Source organism: Durotheca rogersii, assembly GCF_024521655.1.
Source record: "Durotheca rogersii strain YMJ 92031201 chromosome Unknown GGS23scaffold_25, whole genome shotgun sequence".
Taxonomy (NCBI): domain Eukaryota; kingdom Fungi; phylum Ascomycota; class Sordariomycetes; order Xylariales; family Xylariaceae; genus Durotheca; species Durotheca rogersii.
In genome coordinates, this window is record NW_026251256.1 from 482349 (window position 1) to 502096 (window position 19748).

Below are 19748 nucleotides of genomic sequence, written 5' to 3' on the forward strand. Positions count from 1 at the left end.
ATCGTCGCCCTCGCCTCGCTGCCACGTTCCGCGCCGCGCTGTAGTTGGACGGCTGATGGGCGGCAGCTCGGGCCTCGGTCGATCCGACCGAACGAATCGATTGACGGACACGTAGGGAGACAGGTTTGCGAGGACGTGGGTGGCGGCCTGGATCGCGTCGCGGAGAATCAGCGGCAAGGAGGGCATATGCATAAATATATGCGCTGCTTAGATATTGCCATAGCAAGGCGTGAGAATGCTGGGTTAGTGCAACGAGCATGGCAGTAGCCGTTGCAATGCAATTACCGCATGTACGTCGCGAGTAGTTTGGGTTAAGTCGGTATCCTCCCGTCTTCGTACGCTTTACTGCCTACTCTTACCATCCTCGTTCGAGAAAGACGAGTTCATTACCTGGGGGATGAAGCGAGCACGAGACTGACATCCAAACATCCTGCCAGAAGATACCTACATATGGCTACAGGCAAATGTGTCTTCGATCTAAGCAATCATCCTGAGCCCCTTTATGTAAGGCTTTTACTCCTCCCCTTCTCCCCTTTTGTCCTTTTTCTCCCGCCTCACGCCCATTCACTCATTCCTCGCTCCCCCTTATCCCCCTCAGCCTCGCTCACCTCACCCCCTCACGCCCCCAAAGTCCATGAACAAGCTGCCCTTCTCGTCCGCCTGCAGGACGCCGTCGAGCCGGCGCGCGGCCGCGACGCGCTTGTCCGAGACCTCGTACTCGGGCGGGAGGTCGATCTCGATCTCGCCGTCGTCGCCGTCGCGTTCGCCGAGCAGCATTACCGCCGCCGCCTTCGCGCTCAGCGCCGCGTTCGGCATGCCGTGGCCCGTGTACCCCGCGCACACCCACAGCCCCGGCCCGCCGCCCAGCCCCTCGCCCACCGCGCCCACCCACGGGTGCCCGTCCCGCGTGTACCCCATGATCCCCGTCCATTCGTGCGTCGGCTCCAGGTCCTGCTTCTGGCCCGCTTCGCCTGCCCTCTTCGCGTCCTCCCTGCCCTCCTTCTCCTGGTGATGAGAGTGCGAGTGGGAGTGCGAATGCGAATGGGAGTGGTGGTGATGATGATGGTGGTGGTGATGGTGGATCGGCTCGACCACGGGCGGCGCCGCCCGCGGCGTCAGATCCACCGCGCTGCTCAGCTCCCCGCGCAGGTACCACGCGACGGGCTCGTCGACGCTGGCGTCGTCCCACACGCCGACGCCGCGCCCCCGCGCGTGCTGGCGCCCGCCGCCGAACACGAGCTCGGCCGCCGGCGGGGGCCGCTGCACCAGGTAGTCGTCGCGCGCGAACGGGTCCCGCGGCTCCCCCACGATGTAGTACGTGTGCCCGATGTCGAGCGGCGGCAGCGGCTGGCTGCCGCCCGCGGGGTCCGCGGGCGTCGCCGGCGGCTTCAGCGCCGACACCTGCCCCCGTGTCGGCACCAGTAGGTCGCTAAACTGCGGCAGCAGGTGTGACGTGTACCCGTTCGTCGCCAGCAGGACCTGCGGCGCAGTCACCGTGCCGCGAGGCGTGTGCACCGTCCACACAGACCGGGGCGGAGGGGCCCCGGCACCGGTACTGCCGCGGCGGGGGGCGAATGCCTCGGCGCGCGAGAGCCCCGTCACCGGCGTGTTGGTCTGTAGGTTGAAAGAGCCGCGGCCGTCTTCCGCGCCGGCGGCGGCGTTGGCCGCTAGCAGACGCTCGAGCACGAATGCGACGAGCTTGTAGGGCCACAGGCTCGCGGCGTTCCACTGGACGATGGCGCCGTCGGCGCGGGGCACGCGCAGGCCGTCGAGGGTGAGCTCGCGGCGCTCGCCCTCGAGGAGGTACGCGGGGGTGCCGGCGAGGCCGCCCTCGTCGTCCGCGTCGTCGTCGTCACCGCCGCGGCCGCTGCGGCCCTTGGTCACGACGGCGACGTTGGCCGCCAGATCCGGGTACCGCTCCGCGAGGTTGTCGACGATGCGGCGCGCGATGGCGAACAACTCGGCCGAGTAGAAGGCGTGCACGCCGCTCGTCGACCGCCAGTCGCACGGGATCGAGTGCTCCTCGACGAGCCCCTTGAGGAACAGGAAGTTGCGCAGCTCGAACGAGGCGATGTGCGGTGCCGCAGCCGCGTAGATCGCCGGCTGGCAGTGGCCGCCGTTCTGGGCGCGGGGGCATATGTACGGTTAGCAACTGTGTCTATTCGTGAAGATCCGAGGAGAGGGAGATGAGATGAGATGAGAGAGTAGTACAGCACGTGTTAGGTGAGAGGGGAATGGGTGAAAGGGTAGAAGGGGGTTGCATCGAGGCCGGCACATAATCCTATCCCCCAGCCGGGCGTGTAGCTGAAAACAACATGTCTCATCTATTCGTAGTGACCACGAGCAAGCACAACACGTCGCGAGTAAACGTCCTACTTACCCGGCCCGTAGCGCCCCAGCACGCCTCTCTAGCCTCGAGAATGACGACATTCAGGTCTGGCCGCTTCTCGTTGAGGAAGTGGGCAGCGAAGCTGCCGGTGAGGCCGCTGCCCACGATCACCACGTCGGCGGAGCGGGGCAGCTCGGCCGTCGTCCGGTGGCCCAGGAGCGTCTTGGACGGCTCCTTGAGCCAGTACGACTGGGTCGGGTTATCGACCGGCAGGCCGGACTGGCCCTCGACGAGCCCGGCAGGCTGCGCCATCTCTGCCTTGTGATCCGATAGCTCACAGCCACGTTCGGGCGGCCAGGGGGCGCGCGTGTGTGTGTCCGGGTCGGGCGCCGAAGCAGGCAGGGTTATCAGTCCTCTTCCTCTTCAAGTCTGCACAAGTAGTTCAGGTGCGGCACGGGAGAATCTCACGATATCCTCTGAGAACCTTCGAAAACAACTCGAAAAAGAATCCAGGTATATTCCACTTATCAATGTTGAAGCTTTGGACAAATTGGTGTGGGTACAAATTACCTAGGTAGTTCGTCGAGCCATTCTTTGGCGTGCCATTTGCGAGACAGCTGTCGCCAGCTGGAGACGGATAATGAGGGAAAGGGAGGGGGCAATGAGACAAAGACATGCGATCCATTTCTCTTCTTCGCGTTGATGAGACGCCAATAAACGAAGAGAAGTGACAGGTAAAAAAACACGCTTGAAAATGGCTGCGTGGTGAGAGAATGAGAGAGGGAAAAAAAAGTGCAAAAAGCTCGGCCGGCCCGACCCCGTTACCCACGTTCGCAGGGGCACTATGCATCGTAATGCCTCAGAGCCCCAGGTGGCGCCGTACTGGCTTACCTGCCCCCCGAGTCCCTTTATTCGGGAGTAACCACCAAAGTATTGGATCACTATAGCCCCGGAGACGTCAGTATATATCATGTTGCTGTATATATATTGGTGTATCTATGAGTATACTTTACCACAGGGTAACATTGGTGTTGTCGTTGGGGTAACAGAACGGCACCTGCGTTGCTTGGCAGGCCGAGGACATCAAGATGTGCGTACTACGTACATACTTTACACATTTCACCGACTTCTACAAATTGGCAGCTGGTGTATTGTAGGTACACTGGAGGAGAGAGAGCTTAATAGCAACATCCTGTCTGAAGTTGCAATGTAGATCTAATCCCTGCTCCTATTCACAATATTTACCCATCTGCTCGATGCCCGATACCTGACTGAGCCTATTGCACTATAGTGCTGAACCCTCGACCCTCTCAATGCCACAGGGACCTGCCCTCTCAGAGTCCCCTACAGATACCAGCCACTCCATATTTCACCATACAGAACGCGAAGCGCTCCTCTAATTCGAGCCGCAGCAAGAATGGAAAATCCGATAGATGTGCCTCCCTTTCCGCCTCCATTTAAAACACCTTCCACCTCTCCTCCGGGGTATAACAAACTCCACCATTGCTCAGAACGATTCAAATAACTCCAACAACGGATGCTTCCCCTGATCCCATACATATTTTTTTTTCTTCGTTACCGACTCAAAATGCTTGTTCTTCGGCGCCCCCCTGCCGATAATGCCATGTCCGGCACGAAGTCCAGCTTTGCGCCTTTCCGATATCTCGAAGATATCGCGCCGGCGCTCTCGGCTGCTAGCTAGGGGAATGCGAGGATTTGCGGGGTCGCGTGATATGGAATCGCGTGCCACGATGGATGCGTGGGCGAGGACCTCGCATCGGACTCAACCACGGGTCATCCTAGCCAAGTCGCCGGATCAATAAACGGCTCACACGTGCTAGAAAGTACCGCACCCACGGGGGCGTATCGAGGGCTCGACGAGAAGGGTCGGAGCATGCGTTGGGGAAGAGGTCACTAATCCGCCTCGGCTAATTGCATGATCAACTTAGCAGCCATGTCGAGGAAAGGGAAGGGGCTCATAACGGCCTTCTCCTCGAGCAGGGTTCCGTCGGCCCGTTCGTAGCCGCTACATTTAAAGTCGACGAGGTAGACTTTGTCCTTCGGGTCCATCTCGTATATCTGTATCTCCATCCGCATCCAAACGAAGTCCTGCTTGCGTCTGTCCATGACCGAGTACACGAACATGCTGTCGTCGGAAACCGAGTCGGCGGTGGCGTGGCCAGATGCCACCGACGTCTTACGGATATCTGCAGATGGGCGGGATTAGAAAGGAGGAAGACCGCTAGGTTGGCGTCTGCCTGGCTCACCATCTTTTTTCCAGCGGCACACGATATGCCAGGGGTCGGCCGGCAGCTTGTAATACTTGATGGGATCGAATGTCTCTGGGTCGATCTCGTCAGGCGACAGACTCTCGTACGGATTCCCCTCCTCTCGTGCGCGAGAGATCTTGTCGGTGAACGGGTCACTAGCCTGGTGAGTAATCTTGGGCGCGGGGCGGCTATCGACGTCTGAGGTACTTACGGGTGGTCTGCGCCGCTACCATGCACCTTTTCGTAGTCCTCGTCTAGAACCCAGGTAGCACCGAGCTTAGACAAGGACTTGTAGATGCACAGCAGAGCCTCGAACGGGGCATTTCGAGATCTTATTCCGAATTGCCAGCGAACCTGCTTGCTCCTCCTGGGCGTGACGGGCGTCATAGTCTGCGGGTGGAATTGACTATCGTCCAGTCTCAGAGCGCTCTTGGAGTGGGGCTTGAGACGGCGGGCCGCTTCCTGCTGCTCAGCTGGCGTCCTAGGCTGCAGAACGTCGGGCATCGGCTGAACGTCTAGCGGTTCTTCACCGGCGTTGTGGCGCTCGAGGTACTTCTTGTGTAGCGGGGGTAAGCTGGTTGGTAGAATTCCAACGTGGCTCACGTATCCGCGGGGCGACGAGCTAGTGATCGTAGAGGTGGTGGAACGAGTGGAATCCGCGAGAGGGCTGGCTCGGGATTCCGCGCGGTCTGCTTCGCTGTCGCGCCTGCTATCTAGTGACGTGCCAGCCATAGCTTCAGAGACGCTCCGCATCTGCTCTTCGACGTCGGCAGTGGGAGGAGAAGTTGCGAAGTACGGGTTGTCGGCGCCGGTCCCGTAGGCGGCTATAAAAGCGTTAGTAACTTGGACGACGGTGCTTCGAGGATGCCTAGCTTAGAAATCCGCGCGCCAGCACGGCCGTTCTGCCTGCCTCGGCTTCAAACGTGCGCGGAGATTGGGTGAAGGAGTTTCCTATAAGGGAGGTGACTGGGCAACTTACGGTTCACCTGCATGAGCTTGTTCTCGCGGACGATCATGTACGCGTCTTTGATCGCGGATGGTTCGTCGGCCTCGAGAGCTTCCTGGACATCTCGCTTCCCGTACCCCATCGTCTTACTGATCTTCTCGGTGACTTCGTTATGAAGCCTCTCTTGGATCTTGGGAGGCGCGTTAGGCGCGATGTCGCTCGGCCTGATAGCTCTGTTCGGGTCTACGCCCGTGTTTAAGAATTCCTCGACCGGCGGGGCTAGATAGGCAGGCAGGTCTTTCAGGAACCAGGGGTCGTCCCGGATGTCTTCGATGACGATACGCTGCACGGGGTTAACTTGCAGCATCTTTCGAATGAGACTCGCGGCGTCCGAGGGGACCCAGTGCGGGACGGTGAAGACGCCCCGTTGGATCTTGGAGAAGAGACTGGGGATATGGTCGTCGTCGAAGGGGAGCCTTCCCACCAGCAGCACGTACAGAATGACACCGCAACTCCACACGTCGACCTCGGGCCCGGCGTACAGCTTCCCGCTAATAACTTCGGGAGCGGCGTAGTTGGGGCTACCGCAGCTGGTCTTGAGGAAGTTGCCGTCGGTCATGATGTTGCTGAGGCCGAAATCGGCGATCTTGACGTTGAGGTTGTCGTCGAGCAGGAGGTTCTCGGGCTTGAGGTCTCGGTGGACGACCTTGTGCCGGTGGCAGTACTCGACGGCGCATATCATCTGCTGGAAGAACTGGCGGGCCTGGCTCTCGGGCAGCCTGCCGTGCTTGACGATGTAGTCAAACAGCTCGCCGCCGGCGTATTCCAGTACCATGATAATCTCGGCTGGAGTCTTAATCACAGTGTAGAGCTTGATGATGTGGGGGTGCCGGAGCAGTTGGAGGTACTCTATCTCGCGTTCGACGCGGCCGACCATGTCTCTGCTGATCAGCTTCTTGCGGGCGATGATCTTGAGGGCGACCTTCTGGCCGGTGGACCGGTGAACGGCCAGCTTGACCTTGCCGAACGAGCCCTCGCCCAAGGTCCTGATTATGTTGTAGGCGCCGACTCGCTGGTCAGTCTTGGACTTTTCTCGGCTCTGGTCGGAGATCAGACTGGAGGCGCGAGCCCTGCTGCTGCTGTTGGCGCCGTCGGCAGCAGGCTGGGTGACGTTGATCTCGGGCACTCGAGCGCCATTGTTTCGACGGATCAGGGAGGGGGAGAGGGACATGGAGAGTTCCTCTTCGTCGAAGGGTCGGGAGGCCATCTTGGTGAAGCAATGTGTAGTGGTGTAGAAAGTGACGGCGACGTTGGCAAGATCGTCATGGGTAGGTAATCAGCAAATAGGTGGGTGACTTAGCATCCGACAACTGGAACGAGGGGCTCTGGGCTGTGGGCTGGGCCGGGGTCGGGGAACAGGGGGGGGGGTAAAAGGGAGAGGGACCTCAATGAGTGGGACGCAGGTAGATATATGTACTGCGTATAGGAGGCAGGTCTCGGTAGGTGTAGGTACTTGGGTATAGGTCTCGGCAGGCAGGCAAGTACCTAACCTTGAACGCAACCACACACAGGTAGAGGTACACCTCAGTCTGCACTGAGGTACGTGTTTCCCAGACGAGGGCTACAGCGGCTCACCAGGTACCCAAATATACCTCTACATGAGAAGACAGATACCTACGTAGAGGTACCGGCAAAACACAAGGTTCAAGCCGTTGGTGGGCAAAGACAGCACAAGCACCTCCCAAGGCAGGCGCCTCAGCAATCAACCCTGTGTGCTTGCCTGCCCCAACCAGCATGCAAGCGTGGCCCGGGCTTGGCAGGAAGGGCAAGATACCGAAGGTACATAACCAGGTACATCCACGTGCATGTCTACTACTCATAGGTACCTATACACTCCCGCTCCCATCATCGCATCATCAGCATCACCTTCGGATGGACCAGGTAGAGAGGGCACATAGCCGCGCCTATCGACGGGCCAGTGTCAAGATGTATCCGACACCAGCTAGAATTGCATGCCCAACAAGCAAGAGTTGCCCTCACCGTAGGGAGTCAGGTACCTATTACGTAGTAAGAGGCTCCCGTCGTCGAGTTGAATGGAAAGACCTCGGCTACCAAGAGGGGGGCGAACGACCCCAAGGGATCCGCAGTGAGGTCAGTCAACAGTTTCGCTGGCGAATTATAGGGGGTTATCCAGGCCAGACAAGCGCATGTACCTCTGCTGTACTACCTACGTAAGGGGGCGAGACGTACGCTGTAGGTGCTCTCTAGGTACAATACTAGGTAGGGTAAGGCATATCACACGCTATATACGCTGCCCGTAGGTACCTACCTGCTACCCATCCGTGTCCCTCCAAGGTAGGTATATAAGGCAAGTTGGCTTGGCGTCAAAGGGGCTGATAGGTTAAGGTGGTTGGGTGCGCTTCGTCCTTTGTCTCTTTCCCATGCGGCAGAGGCTAGAGGGGTTGATAGCGGCTTGTATGGGACGGTAAGTAGGAGGGATGTATTTTTCGATTGGGAAATCTGGTACCCCTTTACCAACATCCTGGCCACCCTGCCGCCCTGCCCAGCCCTGCCCAGCCTTACCCCCTCTGCCTGTCTCGGTTCTCGCGGGAATCTGGTAAGGCAGGTCGGTGGTCGCGTTGCGCCGGGAGGATGGGACGAGGAGGATATGGAAAGGGGGCAAGTCCTGCGGATGTTGAGCGAACACGCCATCCATCTGGCGGGGTTGAGGTCATCTCTAATTATAGCCATCGCCAAACCACTGCCTCCCTGCACGTACACACCGTAACTACGTCTCTGCATGGCAGAGGCGATTATGACGAGGGCGTACGGCAAGAGGTAGGTAGGTAGGCACTGTGCAAACGGGACGGTGACGGGGGCAAAGGCGAGCACATAAGTCCCTCATCCTCCCACCGACTCGACATCGTGTTTTCCGAGATGATCTCTAGTTCATAGAGGAACCCGGAACAGTGCAGTGTCGTGTGTTGAGCTCCGAGTCAGGCACGTACGTGCTTACGGTCCGGCGACAAGCGATGGCAGGGCGAGAGCCTGCAACCCTAGGTTGGGGCCGTCACGGACCAAGGACTTGGGTATTTACTTGGCTAGGCGGAAGGACAGGCGTGTCTCGGTACCCAGCAACCACCACCCGTTTTCTAGGCCGGCTTATCCCCAGACCAATCTACAGGGCGTAAGCGCCTGTGGCCAGCCTGCGCAAATCAGGCTATCATCGCCGAACCAAGCAGGCTGGTCGAGCGACGAGGCGTCACTGCGCGTCTACGTATGCGGACGCGCGTGCAATCGGCAGGTGTCTCCCAACCTAGAATGTCTCGCTGACGGGAGCTGGGTCCGAGCCCATGGCGCTGCGGCCGAGATAAGAATCATGCGGGTCTCGGGACGGCCGGATTTCAGAGTTGTCTCGGGAACAGAGCCGCCGAGGCACTCGTCCTTCTACGGCGTGTTATTCGTCTGTTGGCGTGCCGCGATATGTCGACATGAACTGTTATATGCATCTCAGGTCAGAGTATCCCGATAACAGACCAGACATTGTCATGCCATATGCATACTTTGCCTTCCCCCCTCCTCCCTGTATCTACCGAATTCACGCCGTCCCGAGTCCCCCCGTTCGTCTCCTGAAGCGCCCAGGTTCGCCGAGCATGTTTATCCGCACCCTCTACTCGGCCCTGCTCTCGATTTCTAGTTCTTGCGCCCACCAGCACTGGTTCGTTTCGGCTGTCGACGCCACGTAATTCTACCCGTCGCTCTAGACGAGTTAGTCGTCGCCCTGCAGATTCTAGGCTGCTTACAAGGCGCGCTTAACCTAGAGTGGATTCGCTTTGACTGCTATACTCTCTCACATAACGCTATCCTCTCCTCTCCTCTTCCTTCAGTCTCTCGACTAGTTTTGTCCTGAGGAAATCGCTGAGACCTAGACTAGATCGGGCCGGAAAATCAGCTGATGACCGCAGCATTATCACATGTAGCCTGTTGACTAGACTTACATCCCCTCGTTAGTCAGGATCCGGTACGTGCCGCTGGGCTCGAAACGTCCCACAATCGCGCCGGACCCGTCGACCTCGATGCTGCCGAGGATATCCTCGGGCCACGCGATCCTGCCGTAGTCGGGCGGGTTCCTCCGGTCGCTGAGATGTATGTGCCCCCCAATTCCGGCGCCCCCAGCGCCCCCTTGAGCACTTGCCCCTCCGCCGCCCAGCCCAGCCGCCGTTCCTCGTTGCCTCTGCTGGCGAGCAAAGAATGCGCCACCTGAGCCGAGGGTTGCTCCACCCGGCCCGGCAAAGGCTCGCGCTTGAGCGATCAGGTCAGGGTCTTCCGCAGCATGATGACGGAGCACGTCTGTCAAGATGGCCAGGAATTCGCCGTTCTCGGAGAAGGACCGCGGCGTTGGTGGCAGTGTGGTGGTAGAGCCGATGGCCAATCTGTGTATCGGCGGGTTCGTGTCGAGATAGGTGAGCAGGTGGCCGTGGTCCAGGGCGGCGTTTGGGAAGACTTTCTGGAAGCGTGATAGCCATGAGCACAGGTCCGACCGACTTATATACGGGTAGCGAGAAGGCGGATTGGCAGGGAACTACGTGGCATAGGCGAGCGAGGATACTGACTATGAAGGGGTTGGTGCTGAGTGTAGATACGCCTCGGCGCTGCAATAGCGCCCTTCCATATGTTGGCGCTATTCGAGCCGGTAACAAGAGCATTTTTATGATCTCGCGATTCCAAGTCGGGGAGACGATAGAGAGGCCGGAGAGATTTTACGCGACGGAGCTGGGATAATTTTCTCTGGGCAATTTTGGAAATGACGTAGGTACGGACTCGTACAGGTAGGTACCTACCTACGCTCGTACCTACCTACCTACCTAGGTACCTACCTAAGCCTAGGTACCCCCTAAGATAGAGGGAGCTGTCAGTTCGAGGCACAGTGTGGATTATCGCTATTAGTCTACTAGATATGGGGGGTGAACTCAGGTCGGATAACCGCTGTAACCGCTATAACCGCTGTCCCTAGCACCTATTGCAACGCTGTGTAGGGCCCAGATAATGGGTACCGTGCGCGTCAAACCCACCCCTGTCGAGTACCTACCTCTTATCGATTGGGCGGGTCGCCGTCAACTCATTAACGCGCTCGACGCGCTCGGCGCGTCTCCGGGCCTGTTCATATCCAACTCTCGATTTTCGACGTAGGTAGAGTCGAGCAAAATTACGACAATCCCAGACCTTCACACCCAAGACGGGGAGAATTCAAGATGCGGACCCATAAAAAACCAGCGGCTTCGCTATTCCCTCCCCAAATACCCGCCTTAACAAACCTCATACCGTCTTCGTCGCCCGCCTTCGGAACGCCAGCCCACACGCCGAAGCCTTTCGCGATAACACCAGCGACCAAAGCGACCATATTGCCGATTCTCCTCCCGCCCGCCACCCTGAGACCGCTTGCGTTCCGCACCTTCACCAAGAAACACAGCCTAACGCTCACCTCGTCCGCCCTGCAAGAGTTGGCAACCTTCATCGGCCGGCATTGCGGGTCGGGATGGCGCGAGGAGGGGCTGGCAGAAAAGGTCCTGGAGGAGGTCGCCAAGAGCTGGAAGAACCGAAATGGAGGCGTGATCGTCGACGGCGCCAGCACCGAGCTGAAAGACATACTGAAGACATTAGAGGGCAACATGAGTGGCGGGAGGATAGTGACGGCACGGGAACTGAGCCGGCAGAATAGCTTCGCCCTGGACTCTCAGGACACCGATATGGCCAACACGAGGTTAGGGTTGAAGCCGACCACATCTCTCTCCCGAGAGGATGCCGCGACGAGCTTTGGCGTATCGAGACTTGGTGTCGAGGAAGAGGAGATGGACGACGAGGAATTAAACCATCCGCGAAAGTGGTTGAAGGTAATAAGCGCTTACGACCAACCCCGCCTGCTATATAACGTTACGAAGAAGCACTTTGAGAAGTAGGTATATTCTCTCTCTCTCTAGCCCCCCTCTCTGCGTCTCGCTCAATCTGTCTACCTGGAAACATATCTCAAGAGGAACACGTATAGGGACCCTTCAAAACCGTCTCTCATGCCGCCGGCATCGCACAAGACGGTCCTTTTCCGGAACCGATATAACGTGATACACCAGCGACTCCTCCGAAACGAAGCCTTCCAAAGCTCGGCGGTCGCGAGCACGAAGGCTCCGCCGTCCCTGAAGCGCTCGTCCTCCTCCAACGCAGCCTTTCAGCAGACCTACAAGATCACGCCGATCGCGAACCTGCTCGGCCGGCACGGCAGCCACCACATGCTGCTGGGGCTGCTCGCGGTCCTGCCGACGGGGACGCTCGCGATCAGCGACCTCACGGGGACCATCTCGCTCGACCTGTCGCACGCGGTCGCCATCCCGGAGGACTCGTCCTGGTTCGCGCCGGGGATGATCGTGCTCGTCGACGGCGTCTACGAGGAGGAGGAGGAGTCGGCCGGCACGGGGCTCGGCGGCAGCAACGGCGTCGGCGGCATCATCGGCGGCCGCTTCCAGGGCTTCTTCGTTGGCCAGCCCCCGTGCGAGAAGCGCCGCGCCACCCTCGGCGTCGGCGGCCCCGACGGCGGCCCCGACCACACCATCGCCGGCGGCTTCGGCTGGATCGACTTCCTCGGCGTCGGCAGCGAGCGCGCCGTCGGCAGCCGCATGCGCCGCCTCGAGCAGCGCATCCTCCGCCGCCAGCTGGCGCCGCGGCGCCCCCGCGCCGCGCCCCCCTCCCAGCTGCCGTCTTCCGCCCCCGGCGACCCGGTCTCGACCGCCGACGCCGACGAGGACGAGGACGAGGACGCGGCGGGGCCCGGTCCCGCACGCGTCGTCGTGCTGGGCGAGCTCAACCTGGACCAGCCGCGCGCGCTGCACGCGCTGCACAAGGTGCTCGCGACGTACGCGACGGAGCGGGAGGGGCGGACGCCGATGACGTTCGTGCTGGCGGGCAACTTCGCGCGGCACGCGGTGATGGCGGGGGGGGGCGGCAGCGGGGGCAGCGTGGAGTACAAGGAGTGCTTCGACGCGCTGGCGGCGGTGCTGGGGGACTTCCCGGCGCTGCTGCAGGCGGCGACGTTCGTGTTCGTGCCCGGCGACAACGACGGCTGGGCGTCGGCGTTCGGCGCCGGCGCCGCCGTGCCGCTGCCGCGCCGCGCCGTCCCGGACCTGTTCACGTCGCGCGTGCGCCGCGCCTTCGCCGCCGCCAACGCCGAGCTCGCCCCCGCCGCCGACAAGAAGCGCGACAAGGACCACGACCGTCGCCGCGGCGGCGACGCCGTCTGGACCACGAACCCCGCCCGCCTCTCCGTCTTCGGCCCCGTCCACGAGATCGTCGTCTTCCGCGACGACCTGTCCGCGCGCCTGCGCCGCACCGCCGTCCGCCTCAAGCCGTCCGCGCCCGCCGACGGCGACAAGAGCAGCAGCAAAGGCGACGACGGCGACGTGGCGATGGCGGACGCGGCAGCGGACACGATGGAGGTGGACGGGTCGGCGGCGGCGGCGGAGGCGGAGGCGGTGCCGCACGACGTGCGCACGGCGCGCAAGCTGGTGAAGACGGTGCTGGACCAGGGGTACCTGGCGCCGTTCCGGCCGGCGATCCGGCCGGTGCTGTGGGACCACGGCGCGGCGCTGCACCTGTACCCGCTGCCGACGGCGCTGGTGCTGGTCGACCCGACCGCGCCGCCCTTCTGCATCACGTACGAGGGCTGCCACGTCATGAACCCCGGCGCGCTGCTCGTCGCCGGCCGCCGCGGCGTCGCGCGCTGGGTCGAGTACGAGTTCGGCGGCGTCGGCACCGTGCGCGAGTGCCTGTTCTGAGCGCGCGCGAGAGGCGCGGAGCCAGGGGTCGAGAGGGCGGAGGTGGCAAGAGAGAGGGCGCGCGCGTGTCGTGCGCGCTAGGGGAAAGATAGGATATGAATCTACGTGTGGACGGACGGACGGAGATGGGAGGCGTAGCACATAAGAGACGAGCTAGTACATAGCAACTGATAATGGCCCACGACATAGATGAACAGGAGAGACATTACCGGCGCATACATAGGAAAAGTCTACGCACATTGGCTGATCCGGTATCATATTCGTTACGAAAAACGCCGAAGACCGCAACATAGAGTCTGATCCGGCTATGAGCTCAAATAGTGTCAAATCATCGATTAATCTTTCTCTACAGGTAGAGGCCTTCGTGGAAAGGCAGCAACATTAGGACCTACCCTCTTTATCATTTCATCCATCTCCCCCTTATCTCGCCGATCCCCTTCATTTCCTACATTATCATCCTCGCATTAACCCATGCCCTTACACCCCTAACCTCCTCTCCCACCCGACCTATATTATATCCCAGGTTCGTTTTGGGCCCCTCTGAATAGTCGACCTCCTTTCGGTCGACGGCGTCCGTCTATTCTACCACCGTATTATAACAAGAACGTACGGCAAGTAATGTCATAAGACTGGACAGGAATGTGCCAGAATGTATGTATATATGTACATAGAAGAGTCATCGACGGCACCCAACCCGGGATCGGGGAAGCTTCCGTCGTGTGAATTGGTTGGTAGGCGAGAACTAGGATGCGAAATGGGGATAACTGCGGGATAGTAGTGCGAAAAGGTGGGCCTATCGCGAACTCTTCGTAAACATTCAAATTACGTACTGTAGGTAAATTAGCATATTTACTGTACGAGTAGATGTGCTGGCCAAGGAAAAAAAAAACTTACTGGGATGAAAAGATATGGCACCTGTCTCTCGTATTCCTTCCAGGCCTCGCCGTACTTGTTGCGGCAGCGCTCGATGTCACGCAGAGCGCGGTGGGTAATCATACAGCAGAAGAAGACGGGGTAGAACCAAGGGAAAGGGCTCTGGAAGCCCGTGATTAGCCCCCAGCTGATGGCGAAGAAGGCGTCGCAGGTATAGTGTAGCTTGCGCGCGTACCCGTACCAGCCGTCGGCGAGGAGCCTGTCGCCCGTCTGCGTCTCGATGGTGTTTGGGTTCTCGAGGTAGATCCACGGGAGGACCGGGAAGGTGTACCGCTTCTTGAGGTTGCCGCGCTCCCTAGAACGAAACGCGTTTTTCTGCGCGTTGGCCTGGTCCCAGACGGTATATACGCCAAGATAGAGGACAGCAAAGGCGGCCAGAGCGTACTTATTCCAGGCGTATTCCGACGGGTGGTGATTGGCGAGATACAGGGTGCAGTGGCAGTACGAGAGGGGGACTCCAGCCATGTTCCAGAAGATGAGCATAAATCCCCACTTCTCGTAGTACATATCCCAAGTAGTGACGATGAAATGCTCGCCCTTGGAGCAAGCGTTGGCGTAGAGGAAGTGCGCCATGATCAGGAACATGACCTCGCCCGAGACGTAGCCGTAATTTTCGTACTGGCGAGCCGCAGCGCCGCAGCTGAGCCCAAACAGGATGTACCACGGGATGCGAACCTCGTAGAACATCTTGAAATCGAGGATACCGAACATGCGGGGATTCAGCTCGGCACCCATGAAGAAGTCATAGATCGGGTAGCCCGTCATGCGATGTTGAGCGCCGCGAATCAAGGCCGAAAAGTAGGCAACAAAGGCACACAAGTAACCGGAGATGATGGCGACGGAGAGTATGGGGCCGAACTCATCGAGGAAGGTGTTGATCTTGAACAGGCCAGAGAAGTGCAGCGCACCCATGACGAGGATGGTGAAGTAGAAGCTGGTGTAAGCGGAGCAGTAGTAGCGAAGCTTCTGGCCTCCTTTGTGAGGAAGCGGCTTCCCCTCATACCAGACGCCGGGCATCAGACAGTAGCATGCGGCCTCGAAAACGAAGTAAACCCAGTAGATCTTCCATGCTCGCAGGTGGGGAAAGGCGCCGGTGTAGATGAGATGGCCGAGGTGCTGGCCGAACTCGGCGAGGGACTGGCCGCGTTCGGGCAGAGGCAGCTTGCCGCCGTAGTAGGTGGCACCGATCCACATGTAGTACATCAACGTGGGAAATCCGAGCATGAGGGCGAGAGTACCCAAGCTGCCTCCGAATTCGAAGACGCCCGAGTGGTCGACCTTGGGATCCATGCCGGGCTTCCAGCCATCGACGACGTGCTCTTTCGCGTTCCCGTTGGTGTGGTCATTGGCGTGCCCATTCGTGTGTCCATTCAAGTGTCCCTTTTCGTGACCATTGGTGTGGCCGTTCTGCCGATGCCCATTCAGCTCGGCGCGCAGGACGGAGGAGAGCTTCTCGTCGTCCACCGGGCTAAACTCCTCTTCCTTGGGCGCGATATGGTCAGAGTCGTCGAGGTTCTCGATGAACTTTCCGACACCTCGGCGTCGGAGCGGTCGGGACTGGGTCGATGTGACGGTTTCGGCGGCTGAGCTCGAGTCCCCGTCGTCGGACGCGCCGTCGACGGGAAGGAACTGCGACGTGCGTCGCGTCGCGCGACGGGCGGGAGTCTCGACCATGCCGCTGAAGAGCTCTTTTTTTCTGTTTCGGGATTGCCGAGGTCAGCTCGATCCTTCGCGCACCGCGTCATCACGCGACGACGCGCACCCTCTCCGCTAGTGGACCATCTTCCCAGGTACGGCGGCGGGCAGACGGAACGGATCCTAAACCGGGCTACTTACCTAGGAGTGGCGCGTAACGAATATCTCGAAGACATGTTGAAGAATGCTAGATCGGAAAGGGATAAAGGAGTGGACAACGAGCAAGCAAATGCACGTTAAGAGAAGTAGAGGAGGTGAGTAGGAGGAGGAGGTGGCGAAGAGAAGAGAGGCGAAGAAGAGAGAGGGAGACAAGCCAGGTTTCGGCGACGCCAGCACCGATGGGGACCCGGCCGATTTTTTTTTATTTTTTTATTTTTGTTTTTTGTGATTGGCTGAGATCGGCCTGGGGCTGGCTGGGCTCGGGTTCATCTGAGCTGGCGGATCTAATTGGGCGAGATTGGCGCGGGTATTGATGTTGTCGGCGGGGTCCTTCCTTCCGGTCTCCAGGACAGCCCACAGGGCAACTACGGAGGGCGCGCCATCCGCGCAGGGGAAAGCATGCGTGTGTATAAAAACGTATAAACGGATGCTTCTCGTTCTTTTTTCTTTCTTTCTTTTTTTTTGGCTTGTCTATGCCGGTAGCTAGGATTAAGGGATAAGGGGCCTTTAACTCAACCCATAACCCAGCAGCATTCCTCGATGCTAAGAGGTTGTAGATATGTATTTCCTCCCGCCTGCACCGGATACATCGTGCATAGTAAAGGTAGGTATACGTACGTGTAATAGGTTAGGTACTTAGGTACCTGGTTGATCGGTAATTGCAAGAAACGAATCCAGCCAATCCGGTGCCGTCTGAACGCGAATCGTAGGCCGATAACTCCTGCCTCATGCCAATAGGCACGTGTATGTATGAGTACCTGTATGTATATCTCCCTGCATCATGTACCTCCTGCAATCTCTCGTATTCGTACTCGGGCCGCTACCGAATGCCTACTCCTAATTGGCCCCGAATGTGGCAAGGCGTCGCTACTCCCCACCGCTGAAGCAACCTTCCAGGGACTTAATGTACCTACTTATGTATGTCTCGGGTGAATGCATAACAATATGAAGGCATATAGGGACTAGGACCTCAAGTAAGGCACCTGAGAGGTAGGTACCTGCCTCCTAGGCATGTGTTTTTATGCAATCGTACCTGCACTGACGTCAACCTGCCTCTATACACCTACTATATGTTCCTGTCTAGATACGTACTGAAGAGCCATCACACCAAACGCCATGTTTCCTCCTCGACTGCTCTCCGCTTAAAACATCGAAATACTACATACGTGTAAACATACGGGCCTCAACCTTGTTATCCCCGTCGTCCAACCTTCTAATCTACTGTTGATTCCGGTCTTGGTCGCCGCGGTCGTCTTCTCGATCCCGGACCCCCAATCGATGCCGCCGGCGTATCCCCCATCGGACCGATCGAGCCGCGGTAACTACTTTGCCGACGTTCCTCCTCGGCCGCTTGCGAGTTCGTCGTGCCCGTCGATGCCTCCCAACTTTCCTTGCGCTCGACCAGCCTAGATATTTGTGAATCGCCGTGTGCTTTCCGGGGGGTCTCCGAATCGCCAGAGCGTCGATTGGCCCGGCTTCCTTCCCCTCGACCCTCAGCTTGTTCCTCGCCGACGATCATGTCGGCGAACTTGTCCGTGGTCGGCGGCGGTGGTCCGTCGATTTCGCTCGAGACCCCGATGTGAGAAGCACGTGAGCCGGGGTCACCTGCTATTCCGTCTGGAGCCTGGTGCGATTTGGGGCGCTGCTGGCTGCGACGAGTTTTTGCACGCTCATCCGCGCGAGCCACGGCTGTTGCCGATCCCGAAACCGATGTCGCCCAGGTTTTTCGTTCTGTCCGGCCGTGCCGCCGCCTCGGACGGGAATCTCTTCGCCTGCCGTCGAAAAGCGAGGCCTCTCGTGCTTCCTGCGATCGAATCGCGCTAACAACATATTTTTCCAAGTCGCGAGTGTCCGGCATCCCCTCTGTCACAGGCTTACGCCCTTGGTGTTCGACCACCTCACGTCTGAGTTTCCTAGCCGTTGCTATGCACGTTTCCAGCTGGTCTCGAAGCATCTCGCTACACACAGTCAGCATCATCCGAACCTGCCTGGCCTGTCTTCGACATACGCAATCTCGTCATCCTTCTCGCTCTCGCCCTTGGCCATCAACTTTTCGTATGCGAACAGATTACACAGCAGCATAACGTTAGCCGTCGCGCTGTGGAGGCTCAGTCGCAGCCCTGGGACGTCCGGCTTCCTCCAGGTCCACAGGATTCGGGCGCGGATAGAATGGAATGGCGAAGTATCAGCACCGTTAACCTCGACAAAGCAGTTGACCAGGTCGGTATAGTCCCTTTCGATGTATCTGCATTGCCTGACGATTTTTCGGACCAACGAGGCCCTACCGCGCTTGTGCTTCCCATCCGACTCCCCGGCAGACTCGCCTACTAGACTATAGAAATATCGTAACTGGTCGGTAAATATCGAGGTTTCGCGTATGAAGTATTCGATCTCCTTCGGCGCGGAGCGTACGGTTTTCATGCAAACACGCAGGTCTTTGGTCAGTCTTATCATGCAGCCGGTTAGCTGCACGATCGCCGTAAGGCCACTGACACGCGCAAGTGCTTCTGTCATGGTGCTGAATGATCGGACGCCGGGCCAGGTTTTAAGTCTGCCTATCCGTGGTCCTTGGAAGGGTTGGTTGCACGGATGAATCGCCTCAATAACGCCAGCTGAATTGCCGCCATAAGCATCGGTGTCGGGCCTCAAAAGGCCACAGCCCTTCTGTGCACGTATCCGCGAGTAAATCGGAAATGGACACGGAGCAGCCTGGGAATCGCTCTCATCATCCGATAGGCGATCGTGTGGGAAACCACCCCGCATACCCATACCCCTGGGCGTCTACCAAGACGATGCGTCCCATCTGTGATTTGCAGCCCGCCAATCTGCGCCATACACGCGCTCGTCCAATTACGGGCCTTAGATTTTCTTCCTTCAGCTGTTCACACCCAGGCTCCGCCGCGCTCCGGTTCGCGAGACGTGCCAACGACATCATGGTGAATTACCGACCAAGCAAGCATCCGGTCGACGGTGTCTATCATTTTCGCGGCATCGCCTCCTTTTGTAAGACACCGTGCGACGCAAAATCTCGGGCTGATCAGCCTCACCAGCTCTCCAGCCATCTATCATTACGCTAGTTTCTTATGGGCTTACCAGAGATAGGGGTGAGGGGCTCTGAGAGAACCCCCTCGCCTCAATCGTCGTGTTTCGACAATACCTACCTAGTTGGGACGTCGTCGACAGCTCCACTAGCCGAGCTATCAAGGTCTCAGATATCAGGGTATCATCAGCCATCGTGTTAGCCGCCAGAACATCATGCTCTATAACATGCTTCGATTTTGAGGATACCCGTCGACGGGGTCCCTTCTCCTCGAGTGACGGTAGTTGTCAGTCTTGTTAAGATCTTACTAATTGCATGATGTGAAAGATAAAAGGACAAGGTGCGAGTTATTCGGTGGAGTCCCCGTTTCGTTTTCGGCTGCGCCCTTATCTTGTTGACACTCAGTTATGTTGTTGGATTCCCAGCTGATATTCAAGACCATGCCTGCCTTGTTTCTTCCAACCCTCAAGGATAATTGCTTATCACGATGTCCCGAATCAAAGCTCATTGGACATCGCGAGCCGTCCGGTGCCCAGGACAGGGCATGGGCAGCCTA

General features: G+C 58.7%; 6 protein-coding genes across 6 annotated transcripts; 1 reads left to right on the forward strand and 5 right to left on the reverse strand.

The window, feature by feature from the left end:
• Positions 1–279: 279 nt before the first annotated feature.
• On the reverse strand, positions 280–2770 carry GGS23DRAFT_244236 (FAD dependent oxidoreductase). Its single transcript, XM_051512195.1, has 2 exons — positions 2381–2770; positions 280–2121 (listed from the first exon to the last, which is right to left on the reverse strand). The coding sequence occupies exons 1-2, from the start codon at positions 2639–2641 to the stop codon at positions 610–612; spliced, it is 1773 nt and encodes a 590-aa protein (XP_051369006.1). The 5' UTR covers positions 2642–2770; the 3' UTR covers positions 280–609.
• A 1296-nt stretch (positions 2771–4066) lies between these two features.
• Positions 4067–6967, reverse strand: GGS23DRAFT_244233 (Pkinase-domain-containing protein). Its single transcript, XM_051512194.1, has 4 exons — positions 5579–6967; positions 4811–5423; positions 4597–4754; positions 4067–4536 (listed from the first exon to the last, which is right to left on the reverse strand). The coding sequence occupies exons 1-4, from the start codon at positions 6810–6812 to the stop codon at positions 4244–4246; spliced, it is 2298 nt and encodes a 765-aa protein (XP_051369007.1). The 5' UTR covers positions 6813–6967; the 3' UTR covers positions 4067–4243.
• Positions 6968–9348: 2381 nt separating this feature from the next.
• On the reverse strand, positions 9349–10343 carry GGS23DRAFT_244313 (uncharacterized protein). The gene is made up of 3 exons (XM_051512196.1): positions 10159–10343; positions 9544–10052; positions 9349–9475 (listed from the first exon to the last, which is right to left on the reverse strand). Exons 1-3 carry the CDS (start codon positions 10249–10251, stop codon positions 9406–9408), a joined length of 672 nt encoding a protein of 223 aa, XP_051369008.1. The 5' UTR covers positions 10252–10343; the 3' UTR covers positions 9349–9405.
• A 240-nt stretch (positions 10344–10583) lies between these two features.
• On the forward strand, positions 10584–13874 carry GGS23DRAFT_614162 (DNA polymerase alpha/epsilon subunit B-domain-containing protein). The gene is made up of 2 exons (XM_051520626.1): positions 10584–11498; positions 11589–13874. Exons 1-2 carry the CDS (start codon positions 10798–10800, stop codon positions 13363–13365), a joined length of 2478 nt encoding a protein of 825 aa, XP_051369009.1. The 5' UTR covers positions 10584–10797; the 3' UTR covers positions 13366–13874.
• On the reverse strand, positions 13820–16261 carry GGS23DRAFT_244384 (ergosterol biosynthesis ERG4/ERG24 family-domain-containing protein). The gene is made up of 3 exons (XM_051512197.1): positions 16135–16261; positions 14260–15994; positions 13820–14194 (listed from the first exon to the last, which is right to left on the reverse strand). The coding sequence occupies exons 1-3, from the start codon at positions 16167–16169 to the stop codon at positions 14183–14185; spliced, it is 1782 nt and encodes a 593-aa protein (XP_051369010.1). The 5' UTR covers positions 16170–16261; the 3' UTR covers positions 13820–14182.
• Positions 16262–17365: 1104 nt separating this feature from the next.
• Positions 17366–18666, reverse strand: GGS23DRAFT_599670 (uncharacterized protein; the record flags this gene model as incomplete). Its single annotated transcript, XM_051518957.1, has 2 exons — positions 17366–18110; positions 18161–18666. The coding sequence occupies 2 exons, from the start codon at positions 18664–18666 to the stop codon at positions 17366–17368; spliced, it is 1251 nt and encodes a 416-aa protein (XP_051369011.1).
• Between the last annotated feature and the right edge of the window lie 1082 nt (positions 18667–19748).